Source organism: Silurus aristotelis (assembly GCF_946808225.1).
Source record: "Silurus aristotelis genome assembly, chromosome: 5".
Lineage (NCBI taxonomy): Eukaryota > Metazoa > Chordata > Actinopteri > Siluriformes > Siluridae > Silurus > Silurus aristotelis.
In genome coordinates this window covers 6,754,902-6,769,914 of record NC_139578.1, presented here as the reverse complement: position 1 = coordinate 6,769,914, position 15,013 = coordinate 6,754,902, and the positions used below count along the sequence as shown (strand labels likewise).

At 38.4% G+C, this 15,013-nt stretch overlaps 1 protein-coding gene across 2 annotated transcripts in view; it reads right to left on the bottom strand.

The window, feature by feature from the left end:
• The window catches only part of eif2b3 (eukaryotic translation initiation factor 2B, subunit 3 gamma), a 51,331-nt gene that overhangs the window by 26,160 nt on the left and 10,158 nt on the right, over window positions 1–15,013 (bottom strand). For both annotated transcript variants that reach the window (XM_083541795.1, XM_083541794.1), the window contains exons 3-4: window positions 14,222–14,379; window positions 1,449–1,608 (exon numbers count right to left, since the gene is read on the bottom strand). In XM_083541795.1, the coding sequence (XP_083397921.1) occupies window positions 1,449–1,608; window positions 14,222–14,379 (318 nt within the window). The remainder of the gene's footprint in view (window positions 1–1,448; window positions 1,609–14,221; window positions 14,380–15,013) is intronic.

Below are 15,013 nucleotides of genomic sequence, written 5' to 3'. Positions count from 1 at the left end.
GCTGTTGCCAAGAATAATAAAAAAGCACGAGTTTTGGAAACCTGTCTGTGCTTATATGATTTCTGTTGTAACTGGAGTTAGTGAGCTCTCCCTTCACCCAGACTCAACGCGTTACAACGGCTTGTATCTAAACAGTAGCCGACCAAGAAAGTCATTGTTCACTGTCTTCCTCCTTCCTTTCACAACTATTTCTCTCAGGAGTTTCTTTTGGCATCGTCGTGCTTTTAAAAAAACTTTTTTTCTCCCGAAGCCGTGCAGCTCAGAACACAGGTGAGGTGCGTTTTTTCGTTTCCGTTCGGGAAATTTCATTGGTCTAATGTTATGTCGCTCAGTTTTTTGGCTTGAAGTTTGTGAAACTGGGAAAAACCCAGGAAAATGAATAAATAAGCTGCTTCATTGTTTAAGCCGCGGGGTTCAAAACTTAGGAAAAAAGTAGCGGCTTATAGTCCGAAAAATACGGTATATATAACACCATACTACTATACTTGTACCTATACTACACCTTCTAAAGTGTAATGGTACACAAAATTCAAGGTTCGGTACATCCCTCGATTTTGTAGTCACGGTTCGGTTTAATTTCGGTACGGTTACGTGGAAGAAACACAAAACATAAAATTGCTTCTATTTAAAATTATTTTTTTATCATTGTTAACATTTGTGAATATCAACAGTTAAAATTTGTTTCAAACTATTTTAACTAAAATGCCTGTTTGGTTAAATAATATATATCTATAATAATATAATATTTTATAAAAAAAAGAAAATATATACAAATAAGTCATTATAATCTTAATATTGATTAAATTGAGTAATCGAGTAAATTGGTACGAATGAAATTGAGTAAATAAAATTTTATATATAGAAAATTTTTATTCAATAGATTACATTTAAAAAAAAATTTTAATAAAATGTTTGCTTGGTTAAAAAATATATATTTATGTAAAATAATTTATATTTTACAAAAAGAAAATCTATAAATATAAGTCATTATAATCATTATATTGATTAAATTGTGTAATCGACTAAATTAGCACAAATTAAATTGATTAAATAAAATGTATTATATAGAAAAATTTTATTTAATAGTTTGTGTGCAATGTGAGTGCTTGTTTGACACACAAAAAAAATGTAAGAAATATTTAAAAAACTAAAAAAACAGTGACACTGAAAACTTGTGGTCCGCCATTAAATACATTTGTGAGGGAATTATTCATTATTAATTATAATAGTGTTTTGGTGTACACATGCGCACCGTACTAAATGCCCTGTACTTGAACGGTTCGGCACGAATACGTGTACCGTAACACACCTATAAACATTTAGTAACCGAAAAATTATTTTGTATTTGTAGGAAAAATTATTATCCAATTAATATACAATAACTATGAACATAGAAATTCCCAAAATGGAAAAAAAATCCCACAATCATAAGGCACGAGTAACAGTACCTGCTTTCTTCTTTCCTTTCTGCCCAGGGACGGTCTCAGTGAATTCATGCACTTTGCTCATGAGCATAGAGAGCGTGGCATTGTGGGCTCGGAAAAGATCCACCACCTCGTGCAGCGCCACGTCAGTAATCAGGTCACAGCTCACCACCAGGATGTCCGTCTGAAAGCAAACATCTGCGTTTAGTGATTGTGTGTGATTGCAGGACTGTATTTCTTTGTTGTTGTAGAGTTTGTAAAAGCAGCCTTGGTGTATAACGCATGGAAATGGACACGGTACAGCTACTATTTATAGGTCAAGCAAAGGCTATTTTGGTCGTCCAGGGTTAATAAATCCATAATAGTATCATGAAGAATTATATCTTGAAGGAAAGGCACTAATGTCTGCTGTGTGATTAAAAAAAATTCACTTCCTGATTTACTACTACGAGATTTAACTACGAGACGGCCCCTTCTTGCATCGTTATTGGTTTTCCTCAGTGGTGGACAGTAAGGAAGTAAATGTAATTCGTTACTATAATATTCACGTTTCTGTACTTTATTGCAATAGATATGAATCAGTGTTTGACTCATTGATATCATTCTATTAAAAGTTTGGTGTGCTGAGAGCAGTGTTGGCCAATAACGCGTTACTTTTGACAGTAACTAATACTGTAACGCATTACTTTTTAAATAAAGTTACTCCGTTACCGTATGGTGCATTACCCGTTACTTTGTTAAATGAATGAATTTGGGCTGAAGTGTAGACTACAGCCTAACCTGTTTACAGTAGAGATGCATTGTAGGACTTGTGGATGAACCACTGTAAACACGAAGAAGACGCATTGTAGGATTGGTGGATGAACCACTGTAAACACGAAGAAGACGCATTGTAGAATTGGTGGATGAACCACTGTAAACACGAAGAAGACGCATTGTAGAATTGGTGGATGAACCACTGTAAACACGAAGAAGACGCATTGTAGAATTGGTGGATGAACCACTGTAAACACGAAGAAGACGCATTGTAGAATTGGTGGATGAACCACTGTAAACACGAAGAAGACGCATTGTAGGATTGGTGGATGAACCACTGTAAACACGAAGAAGACGCATTGTAGGATTGGTGGATGAACCACTGTAAACACGAAGAAGACGCATTGTAGGATTGGTGGATGAACCACTGTAAACACGAAGAAGATGCACTGTGGGCGTGTCTCCGTTTATTCAGGTCTGTGCGGCAGTAATGGCGAGTCGAGGCGAGAGTAAGACGAGTTTCTCAAAGTGGAAATATGCTCATTATTTCACTTTAGTTGAGTATAAAGACAAACATTTTTTTGTCAAATGTAAGCTGTGTCTTTCTGGTTCGAAGCTCGTATCTACTGCGATAAACAGCAACTCCAATCTGTTGAAGCTCCACCAGGAACTCCATGCCTCGACGAAGCTAGAAGCTAACCCGCTGTTGTGTTCTACATTGTTGATAGTTTTCATACTTAAGCTGTGAAAGGAACATTTTTAGGAGCTCAACACAACAGCAGAAGCCACTTTAGTTTTTGATTGTGAATATATTATTCAGCTTGTTTTGTTCTTTATTTCAGAAATCCTTGTGATATATTCAGTTTGTGTTGATCTGTGTTTTTACTGTACTTTTAACAGTAACGCATTACTTTTTGGTGTAAATAATCAACAAAGTAACAGTTACTTTTTGAATGAAGTAATTAGTAACTATTTCTTAATAACGAGCACAACACTGGCTGAGAGTAACAGAGTCTTTTCACATCAACTGAGTTGATTAAGCAAAGAGTCTTGTGTCATAAATGGCATTATAGCCATAATAAATCCTGGTACTGTGGATACTTAAGTGCATTTGAAGGCAAATACTTTTGTCTTTTTACTCGAGTGAAAGATTAAAAGGGAGCACTTTTATTATATAATTATATTACTATTTATTAAATGTCCGGTCCGGGCGAGTGTCCAATAATCAAACCAATCAAATGTCAGTAAAAGGAAAGGAATTCACCCTTATGAAAAGACATGTTTGAACACGGTGGCGTTCAAGTCAAACCGGGACTTTACATTTCGCAGGTGTAAAAATGGACGCTAGCATGGCGGTACTACACAGAGTACGGTGATTAGACACTTGGCCGCAATAACACATCTGAATGGGATAAACGTTTCCTGATGGATCAGGCGTACTGACTAATCCTTTTACGCCGGGAATCTTTCCGGGAATTAGCTTAACCGCTGTGTACAATCTCAAAAGTCCCGGTTCGACGTGAACGCGCATAGTATATTAGTTTGGGTGGCTATAAACCATCCAAATTTACACATTCTGAAAATTGTATTTGAAATTATAATTTGTATTCTTTTATTATTGTTTTTACCTGGTTAATCAATACCAGTGACTTCTATTATATACATGGACAAGATTTGTGTTTTCGAACGCTTTCCTCAACGTAGGCCTTATTTTAGTGAAACTAATGTGAAAAAAAAAAAATATCAGGATGAAAGAGCGACAGCTCTTTTTTTTTTTTTTTTTTGTCATTCAAGTTTTCAGACACTACTATGTATATACTACAGAACACAGCATGCAATTAAAGACTTCGAGACTTCCATTTACAGCATTGATCTCATTCATATAACTGAGCTGGGGTAAGGGTCTTGCTCAGGGGCCCAGGGGTGGCAGTTTGGGTGTGACCTCCTCATGACTCATGACCTTCTGATCCAAAGTCCAATGCCTTAACCACTAATAATCATACAGTATAGTACAGTATCCGTAAGGAGCGACGTGAAGCTCCTCGAGCCTGCAGAGCAGCTCAACGCCTTCCACGCCAGTTCTAACGCTTCGTAAAAAGACTCGTATGAAAATCCCCCCTGTATTTCTCTTGACGACAGTCACAACAAGAGTCGGGTTTATAACGGTATGGCGCGGATGACGTGGAAGCTGCGGGGAAGGAGTGGGGGGTCGAGCCGCCTCCATAAACACTTCACTCTGGCCGAGCCTTCATCTGCGCGTGCATATTTGTATATGTGTGAGCGAGCGCAGGAACGGAGGGGAACCCGGCGATAAATCGTGCTCGCCTTTGCCATTGTTTCTGTTTAAGTTGTCTGGTTCCCATCTGGTCTGCCCATCTCGAGCCTGTGGATAAATAAACCGGGGGAGCGCGAGGGGCAAAAAAAAAAAGCGGGCCTGTAAGAGAGCGCCTGGCTCTGTGAGAGCTGCATGCCTCATTGGGGAGGCTCTGCCGTGACGCTTCAGCTCCGGTTCTCTCTCTCTCTCTCTCTCTCTCTCTCTCTCTCTCTCCGGGCACACGGCCGACCCGAGGACACATGCTCAACAGATAAAGATGGACAGAAGATTGACTATTCGGGCCTTCAACTAAACAGCTACAGCACTAGGCAGCGGGGTTTTTTTTTTATTTTTATTTTTTTTCCCATATGCAGAAGTTCTCATAGTGATACAATGTGCTCCGTGTTTGTCTTCCACAGAACATGCACATCAGCATAACCGCTAAAGAAGCAGAGCATGAAACTTTATTCATTATTGCTGACTAATAAACTACTGAGCATCATCCTGAATCGTCGAATATTAAAATAAAGAAATCAAAATAAAATCTCATTCATACACAGCTATAGTGCAGATGCCCAGGAGGGGCAACTCGATGTGGCTTGGATTTGAACTCATGACCTTCAGATCTAAAGCGGTCCAAAGTCCCATGCATTAACCACTAAAGCCATGTCCACACTAATACTAATGTTCGAAACGTAGTTGTTGACAACGACTAATGTCAGCGGAAACGTAGCTATTCGGAACGCTCTCCAGAGAGGATGAATATGACGGCGACGTTTTCGTGTCGCTGTGTGGACTGGGGAGACGGAGGCTTTCGGAAATGAGGACGGATTTAATTTTTTCCGTTGCAGCGACATTTCAAAAAGCCGGTAAGGAAATGAACGATTTTGCGCATGTGTGGTTCAGAGACATTTTGGCGTGGATGAGCAAATTTTGGGAGCTGACTGAAGAGTTTTTAGACGAAAACGCCGTTTTCAAATGTATTTTCCCGATCAGTGGAGACGTAGCCTAAGCTACCACCCACCTTAGTATGAAGTATTATAACGTGGAGAAAACCGCATGTACTGTATTGTATAAATGATCTGGCAACATAATGCAGAACCTCCATACGTTAGAACAGGATCAAAAAACCATTAGTCACTTTTTCGGAGACTAGAACAGCTCCAAACGACTTGAATGAGGATAAAAGGAAACCTGGTGAGGGAATGACTGTTTACAAAACCTATAAGTGATAACCAGAGCCATAGAAGTGATCAACATTAAATATAAATATAACCAGATAAAATTATGAATTCAAATATATATGAAATATACATTAATCACAATTTTCCTAAAACAGAAGTTACTCCTTACATAAGCGGTCATATCGCTCATTTTTCTTCCCCGAAATTGCATTTTGGAACAAAATGTGCTCCTGTCAGCTGTGTGTGTGTTTATACATTTTATAGCAAACTATTCCCAGGCACCGTTTACAGAGGCACAGTGTAGTTTATATTCCGCTTGCGAATATACATCATTTACATTGATGGTGCCTTATAAGCTCTATTTATTCGACAATTTCAACGTGCTGAAAGACAGGAGGGGAAAAATGCGCGCATGAAAAATGCCATACGATCACATCTGCCCATGGGAGCGCACACACGTGGACAAAAAAAAAAGAAAAAGCCCCCAAATATGCAACAAATGTGAGTCCACTTAATCAATGTCACAGCAGAACCTACCACTTAACACGGCATGGATTTTTCTTTTCTCCACGACACGACAACTGGCCGAATGCCTGTGGGCGCCTGCGTCCCACACGCTGCATCCTGGTCACGGGGACGCAAGGCAGCAGGAATCACAGACTAGAAGCATTCAAACTCGGAACACCGCTGTGAGACTCGGAACGTGACTCGGAGAGCGAGGGAATGAAGAGAGGGGGATGGGGAAAGAGAGGAAAGAGGGGGTAGGAGGTCAGGCCACCCACACACTGCTGTAGTTCTGCCTGACTAACCTCCCCCCCCAGGGGGGGGCGCTGCCAGGTGAGACCACCCAGAAGGAGAGGAGAGAGGAAGAGGGTGGAGAAACAAGTGAAGGAACAGTAAAACAAAAATCAATGCTGGGGAAAAATAGCTTGTTTGAGACAGTGAATATTCTGTCTTCTGGTGCCTTCTTTACAAAAAAAAAAAAAAAAAGGGTTTGGTAAAAAAATGACAGCATTGTATAAGAAACACACTGCTCATATCCCTGGAACAGGAAAAAAATGTTTTACGTATTCCTATTATAGATTTTTATTTCTCTGCCATATGCCTTGTTAAAAGCCTGACATAGTGAGTATACATCAAGGTTTTGATCATTTTTTTATTTAACTATTTTTATTTATTTTTTTTTTTTTGGGGTTTAAAAGTTAACAAAAAATTTAAATTCAAGAAATCTAAAATTAACTTCTTGTGTTTGTTGTACGTTGTGTGTGTGGTTTTTTCTTTTTTTTTTTAAACAATTGTGATTTTTGATGGTTTCAGTAATTGTTTTTTTAACTTAATATTGAAAGTAAAAAAAAAAAGAGAGAAAATGTCTCTTTATTGTTTCTGAGCAATCTGCATTCTGATTCTAATGAGAAAATGACTCATTAATCAGAGATGTTTTTATTTGCATAATCTGTATCTTACAGTACCAAATATGTTGAATGCCCTAAAGTGCACAATATTTCCGAATTGATGATCCTAACCCGGATGTAAAAGTGAATTCCATTGGTGGTCTTTTCTTTAGGAAAAAGTGTCAACTCCTTTTTTTGCATATAATAAAGAACATAATACAGACTAAAGCAACATATTCATGTATCGCAGACAAACTTGTTCTGCCATGGATCTGTGAATTTTGTGTGTAGTATAATGCTGTAAGAAGAGGACGTGTGTCGGATTCCCATTTACCGTCAATTTCTTGCTGCTTTAAAAAAAAAAAAAAAAAAAACAGTAATTTATATGAACTTTTCGGAGTGAAGCCAGAATGTTGGATGAAGCCGCGAATGGATTATGCACTGATGGTTGATCGGTTATTTTATATCCAGGTTGTTCAAGAGCACTATGATCCCAAATAGTCGGAAAAAAAAGAAACTTAAAATAAAATAATTATTGCACATTTGGAGCAAAAAAAATTATTTCTTTTATATAATTGTTTTATAATTTGTTTTCCACTTTCAAAACAAACAAACAAAAAAATACACAAAACCGAAGTGTCAAATGTCACAGTTAAACAAGTCTAAACAATGCAAAAAGCATTTATTGCTTTAACAGACACAAATATTATATTATAATATAGTACACACACACACACACACACACACACACACACACACACACACACACACACACACACACACACGACCCGTTTTGGACAATCTCATGTTAATCTCGAGTAACTATAGAGTTACTCTATAATATAGTTTATACACAATATAGAACTGCGTCCTTTATATTTCTGAACAGACTTTTAATCAGATCCAAAAGAAAGATTCAGCTTTTTATCTCAATTCTTAAAAAGTAAAAATCACCAGAGCTTGGGAAGAGGAATTAGACCTGAAGTTTGAGGATGGTTTACAGGGACAGGGTGTTAGATAAAATATGCACTTCCACGCCATGTGCTGGACAGGACCATGTGCTGGTTAATCTTTTTAAGACTAAATAATAGAAGATATTTGCCAACGTTCCCGACATATAAAAAACTGTCACCCTGTAACCTCAGTCATATGTTTGCGCTCTGTTTCAAACTGCAGAAGTTTTGAAACTCCTTCTTTAAAATTGTCTTTGAAGTTTTTTTTTTTAAATCAAATTAGACATCTGCCCTTTAATTGCCATTTTTGGTGTTTCATCTCAGCGTCAACTTCTACCCCATGATCAAAGTAGTGTTGTCGCATTTGCATCTTTGCTTGCTCGGCGGAGATGATCTCAGACCTTCCCTACAACCTCCTTCTCTTTCAGTACGGCTTAAAGATTTAAGCTTTTTTTTAAAACTTGAAAAAAAAATCAAGTATCGTATCAGAGGCAGGAGGCAAGGTTTTTTTTTTTAAACGATGACAATTTATTACCTTCTTTAACGATGTACGTTCCCTGGAGAAGTCGTTTTTGTATTATCATTTGTTTCGTTTATGTATTCCCCTTTTGTTTGTTTGTTTTGTTTCTCTTTCTTTTTTTCTTCAACCTTCTTCAAATGTCCCTTTGTTCTGGTTTGGGATTATTGGGTGGGTGGGTGGGTGGGAGGGGATCGTTATAAAATGTAAAAAAACAATCACAGCGATCGTCTGCGAGCTGCGACTTCGCTACAAATAAATTAGGAACCAAAAAATTTAACAGTCTTAAATTGACTATAGCTTGCAATCAGATCAAGTCGTACGTATTTGATCCGTAATCGTACCCAGAGTCTGAAATTTTACGTCAAGAACAACGGTAGAAACAACGACCACAAGCAGGACGTGTTTATAAGGTACTGAACAAGGTTCTCCTTCTTAAACATACAAAAACACACTTCTTTGGAGACATTCTTCTCGAGCAAGACCTGTGCAGGTCTGCCGACGACTTCAGGAAGCGAATAAAGCGCGGTGATGGACGTGCTCTTGCTCTCGCACTGGTTGTCATGTCTGACACGAGCTTCCCGGGGGAAATGCCCATATAAGGAATTCCGAACTCATCATTTTTTTATTTACTTTGGCCATGATGAGAATCAAACTCTAATAGTAAGGGTGTAACGTACACATATTCGTACAGAACCTTTCGGCGATACTTCGTTTAGTTACTATACTAAAAAGACGATTCGAGGTGCGAAAACTCAAGTGTTTGTTTTGTGCATGCGCCAAATCGCTGCCACTTCCCTTCATCGCTGACCTTTTTTACGACAGTCGTAACGATATGGATTCCTTACAAAAATCTGATCTTAAAAGGAGAAAGTTCTGACAATTCCACATATCAAGGGAGTGAATGAATAAATGAATGAATGAATGAATGATGGAAGGAATTAAATAATTTGTCAATAAATACATTGAATAAAATAAATAGCTTGTGTGTTTCTTTAATGGAAACATTATACTAAATAAGGTAGAACAGGTAAGTAGGACATATCTTTTAAAAAATTCAATATTTAATGCAAAAATTAATAAATAAATTATTTTGTATCACCTACAGTGAGTCTAACAAATGTAAACAATTTAATGACATTTTTCCATTTATTAAATTTCAATCAATTTAATTTGTGCTAAGTATTATAAAAAAAAGTGTACTGAATTAATTTATTAAATAAAATTTTTGTATACATTTGTAATTTTTTTAAACTAAGCAGACATATTACTTAAAATGTAAAAAAAAAAAAAAAAAAAAAAAAAAAAAGGGTAAACTGTTAATGTTCACAAATAAAAAAAATAAATAAAAAAAAAAGCAATTTTATGTTTGGGGGGGAACTATTAAACAGTGTTAATAACTCAGAATGCATAAAACAGCATTGGATCCCCTTTAATACCCCCCTTAAAACATGCATTTTCTTGCATCTATATGAGTCAACGCACTCACATAGGGTCTTATTTTGATCTGAGGTCAAGTAGTTGATACGCTCTAGAAAAGATGTCGGTTTCCTGATGTAATTCTCAACACAATATTAACAATATCAGTATTGAAGTGAGTAATACGAGCCATCTGATGCCGCCTAATGTAGCGGTTGCACGAAACACTGAAACGGATGAACACGGGCGTGAAAAAGCAGAAAATGAATGGATGAACGTGCGATGCAGAGCACGTCGATGCGAGGTGAAGGATGTACACGGGCATTAAATATCAATCAGCTACATTAGAACGTCGGCCAGCTTTTTTTTTTTTACCTACGGTCGTCTAACGTGCTTTTATCTGCACGCGTCGTGTGTATGACACAAACCTCTGGCCCCATTCCTGACAAGACCTGGCAGAAATCTGCAGAAGACAAGATTATTCCGTTTCTGCCTAAACATTGACTCAAGGCATCACTATGAACCAAAACACTGGCTAATGAAAGAGCGCTTTAACGACAACACCGTCAAAGATTCCCCCATTGTACGAGTGTTGTTTGCTAAGGGAGGACGAGAATGCTGAGCGTATTGTCCGCAAAATAAACGGGGATTTGAAGCCCCTGCTGCCAGCTGCCGTCTCTCAACACTCGACGGACTGTTCGTGCAGTGGACGCCTCTGCCACTCAATGCATTTAATCTCTCGGTTTTCTCCCCGGGATTAGCGATAAACGCATCTGCGTGGCCTAGCGTGCTAGAGCAGGCCCTTTTCTGGAACGTTCCCTTTTCCAGTGCATCAGGGTTTATTATGGCGGAGTTAATCTCCTGTGAGGAGCACATGTTTTTACCATCCCTCCCACCAAACTCCCACATTTTCATGGAAGCCATGCACGACGAGAAATGAAATGGACCTAAGGACACACACATACATAAATGATATGTTATCCTGATCCTGGAATGACAAGAGCAGAGAAAATAAAAAATACAAAAATACAAAAATTCTGGCCGGCCCAGATGTGATGACACTTTCGAACTCTCTAATAACTCATAACACATGACTGTAACCCACACGAGTAAACACCACCTGTCCCGTCTGCTCACGTGGTAACCGTCACACGCGTAGGTCTGGGATTCCCGAGGCGGACTGGAGGGTCCTGAAATCATGCCTTCCTGAAGGTTTTCAGCAGGTGAAATGGGGCAGCATGTGAAGTCACGGATCGCGGAGTCACATGCCGGTCACGTGGTGGCCAGGTGAGGCCACACACACCCGTCAACCGCTTCCAGTCGACACGTCTACACGTATTCTCGGTAACGTTCACACCTACGAGACTGCATTTATCACTATACAGTATGTACACATTCTATTTTTTTCACTTCCAAAGCCTATAGCCTGAGCGTAACGATGGAGATCTCCATCTGGCTAAACCTTCAACACACTTACTAAAACTCGACACCGTCGCATTACTGGAACCCGTTTCTTGTATGAGCAATAAAGCAATTCTAATAATAACAAAGAAAGAACCAAAAAGAAAGAGAGCACGTTTAAAAACACCAGTGCTGCAATTACATGCCTTATTGATTTATTCAAAATCAAACACAACAAAGCATAGAGTGGATTCACACTATTTTTGCAAAAAGTGATCAAATATTAGAAATATATATATATATATATATATATATATATATATATATATATATATATATATATATATATATATATATATATATATATTGAAAAATAGGAAAATGCCAGGAATCAACGCCGTAATTTGGCTTTTCGACCGAGTTTTCTGCCGAGTGTGCGCTTGAGGCGTGTACACAGATACTCAGAGATCAGTGTGGGCTTGACATACTTTCTAAACGAAGTGCGTACACAAGAGACTATTTCGATATTTTAACAATTGTAAAGTGTGCTGTTTTAAAAATAGCTATTACAAAGGTTTTTCCATATACAAGAGGTTGATTATTTATTTTTTTTTGTATTTCAATACCCTTGTTGGGCGTATGTTCATACACTATATGGAAAGGTTTGTCCATATAGAAGTGTCTTTTCTTTTTATATTTTTAGTGCATGCATCTTTTTACTTATTACAGTAAAATAATGTCTGTCTATATTATATTATATATATACTCAACATACAGCCATTATTTTAAAAATAACTGGCAACAGAAATGAGTACACCCTTAAAGTGCCAATGGTGCTGGATGTTAGACACATGGCGCTTCTGCCCACCACAGGTACTCAACAGGGTTCAGGTTTGGAAACATACTCGGCCACACAAGTTCAGTCTCATCAGACCACAGGACATGGTTCCAGTAAGTCATGCTCTGGGACAGGTTGACTTCAGCATACTATTTGCAGGAGGTTTGCCTTTGGGACGACGGCCATGCAAACCGTCTTGTTGGAGTGTGTGGTCTACGGTCTGAGCACTGACAAGCGGATCTTCTGCTTCTGTATCCTCTAAAGCAATGCTTCAGCACTCGTGTGTCTGTTTTTTAAAGCAGCTTCTGCACCTGACGCACAGCACGAGGACTCAACTTCTCTAATGGACCTTTGCGAGGCCTGTTCCGAGTGGAACCCGTATGGGAAAACCTCTGTATGACCCCGACCACTGTACTGTAACTCAGTTTCAGTGTGTTACAGATCTTCTTATAGCCTCTGCCGTCTTTGTGGAGAGCAACAATACTAATTCTTAAATCCTCTGAGAGTTTGTTGCCATGAGGTGCCATGTTAAACATCCAGTGGTCAGTATGAGAGAATTGTACTCAAAGCACAAAATGTAACTGCTCGAATACAAGATACCCAAATGTGTATGGTCCTGTCAAGCAGACAAAACCATGAACATGATGAATAGTAGATGCTGTGCATCGTTACACAACGTTCAGCTGTTATACTCACTTTTGTTGCAGTTATTTAGACAATAATGGCTGTATGTTGGGTTAGTTTTCATTTCTGCACGTTGACTCAAATATATCCAAGTTTCATTTCTATAGTATTGTCCCTTGAGAAGATACTAAAACAGTTGCCGAAACGTGAGGAGGTCTACTCACTTCTGTGAAATACGGTATAGATATATAAAATATGTATGTATCTATTGATGTATGCATGTATAAACATCATATATAATAAATATTAGTAATACATTTTATTTTTTTTAAATGTATGCAACAAGTAGCAATCACAATCGAGGTAAAGAAGATTCCTAATGTTCACAGAACCAACAGATTTACAGCAAAAAGCTGTAAGACCATAATCATCCCTGTGAGGGTTCGATATCACGCAGATGGAAAGTTCCATGAGCCAAAAAGTGAACTGAAGCAAATCCCTGGAGAAAAGTACTACTACCCTCGAACGAATGATGATGAAGGTAAGGCAGAAGCAAGCCACTTGAAAAGTGTTGCAGGATAACCTGAAAGCAGCTACAGTGCACACTACTCTACATACACACAAAAAAAAAAAAAAAGAAAGAAAAAAAAAAAAAAAAGGAAGTATGGAGATCCTCACCTAAAAGCAGACATCTCAGACCTCTTTTTAGGGGTTTTCCCTCTACTATGTGTATTAGGTGTGATAATTAAGAACTTAATCTTGACCATTTATGGCAAGAGTTCTTAATTCTGAATGGTCAAAAAGGCGTTGACTAACGTTCTAGAAATGCAGGTCTGACAGTAGTGCAGACTGTAACCTAAATCCCAGGTTTACATTAATGCACTTGCCCTAATACTTTAATATGTAGACGTTACATTAAACAGAGCCCTGTACAGCAGATACGCCACATGCAGTGATAAAAATGAATCCCTATGCACTTGTTGATATGGTGAAGTTCTCTGTGAGGACATGTTTATCTAACCTTTATTGCAGACAAGTTTACACTGTAACAGTTAAAAGCTGTAAAATTCCTTTATGTTTTCTGTCCCAGGAAGCTCTTCGGGACAGAAGGTATGTCCCGGTTTCTATGGAACAGATGTTCCACAGCATTAACCGTAACTATAAACAGATCAAAAGTATGTTTCGTTGTTCAATAAGTAATAAATAGTTCGCATTGGCAGACTGTTGCTGTATAAGAGGAATTTCTTCAGCGTGCTTGCAGCTTCACACGACACTGTTTTTGACTACTTTTCCTCCACAAGTGTTTCATTCCTTACACATACACGTTGAAACGATGTCTAGGGAAAGCAATGCGTTTTTAATTATTCAGTTCTGAAGGTTAATGCGTGCAAAGTTCTTGCCTTGATCTTTTGCTGAATGTGTCGCAGGGCATCGGCGGTCCCCATATCCGCTTCCTCCTGGATGCACACCACGTCCAGCTTCATCTTCACGTCCAGCTTCACTCGCTGCTCTGCGCTCAGTGCCTTCTGCACTTCTTTTGTGGTGATCACGATCACCTCTGAGACAGACAGAATAGCAGCGATTACACACTGGACCATTCAAAGCACGTATGTCTCAGCGTTCTTTAATAGGAGATGGGAATATTCATGCAGGAATTCACCTGGGAACAATTCATATGAACCAAGGAAAATAAATGAGGGGCAAATGTGATCACTAAATAAATGTAACCATGATTCGGAGGAAATACATTCAAGATTGATTTACGCTCCCAGTCAGAAATATGAGGTTATAGAATTTTAAATGTACCGTAATTTCCGGACTATTAAGCGCACCCAAATATAAGCCTGAATTTTACAAAGATTTTTATTTTGAAAATAAATAAGCCGCACCTGTCTATAAGCCGTCTACACTGAAACTAATGAACTTTACACAGGCTTTAATGAAAGACAGTGTCTGTTACACGGCTTGTATCTAAACAGTAGCCGACCAAGAAAGTTATTGGTCACTGTCTTCCTCCTTCCTTTCACAACAATTTCTCTCGAGAGTTTATCTTTTGGTATCATCGTGCTTTTAAAAATCACCATTGGTGAAGCTTTTCTCCCGATGCCGTGCAGCTCAGAACACAGGTGAAGTGTGTGTTTTCATGCCTGGTTGTTTTTAGCGTGACGAATGATTCGCATTTCCTGTAGACA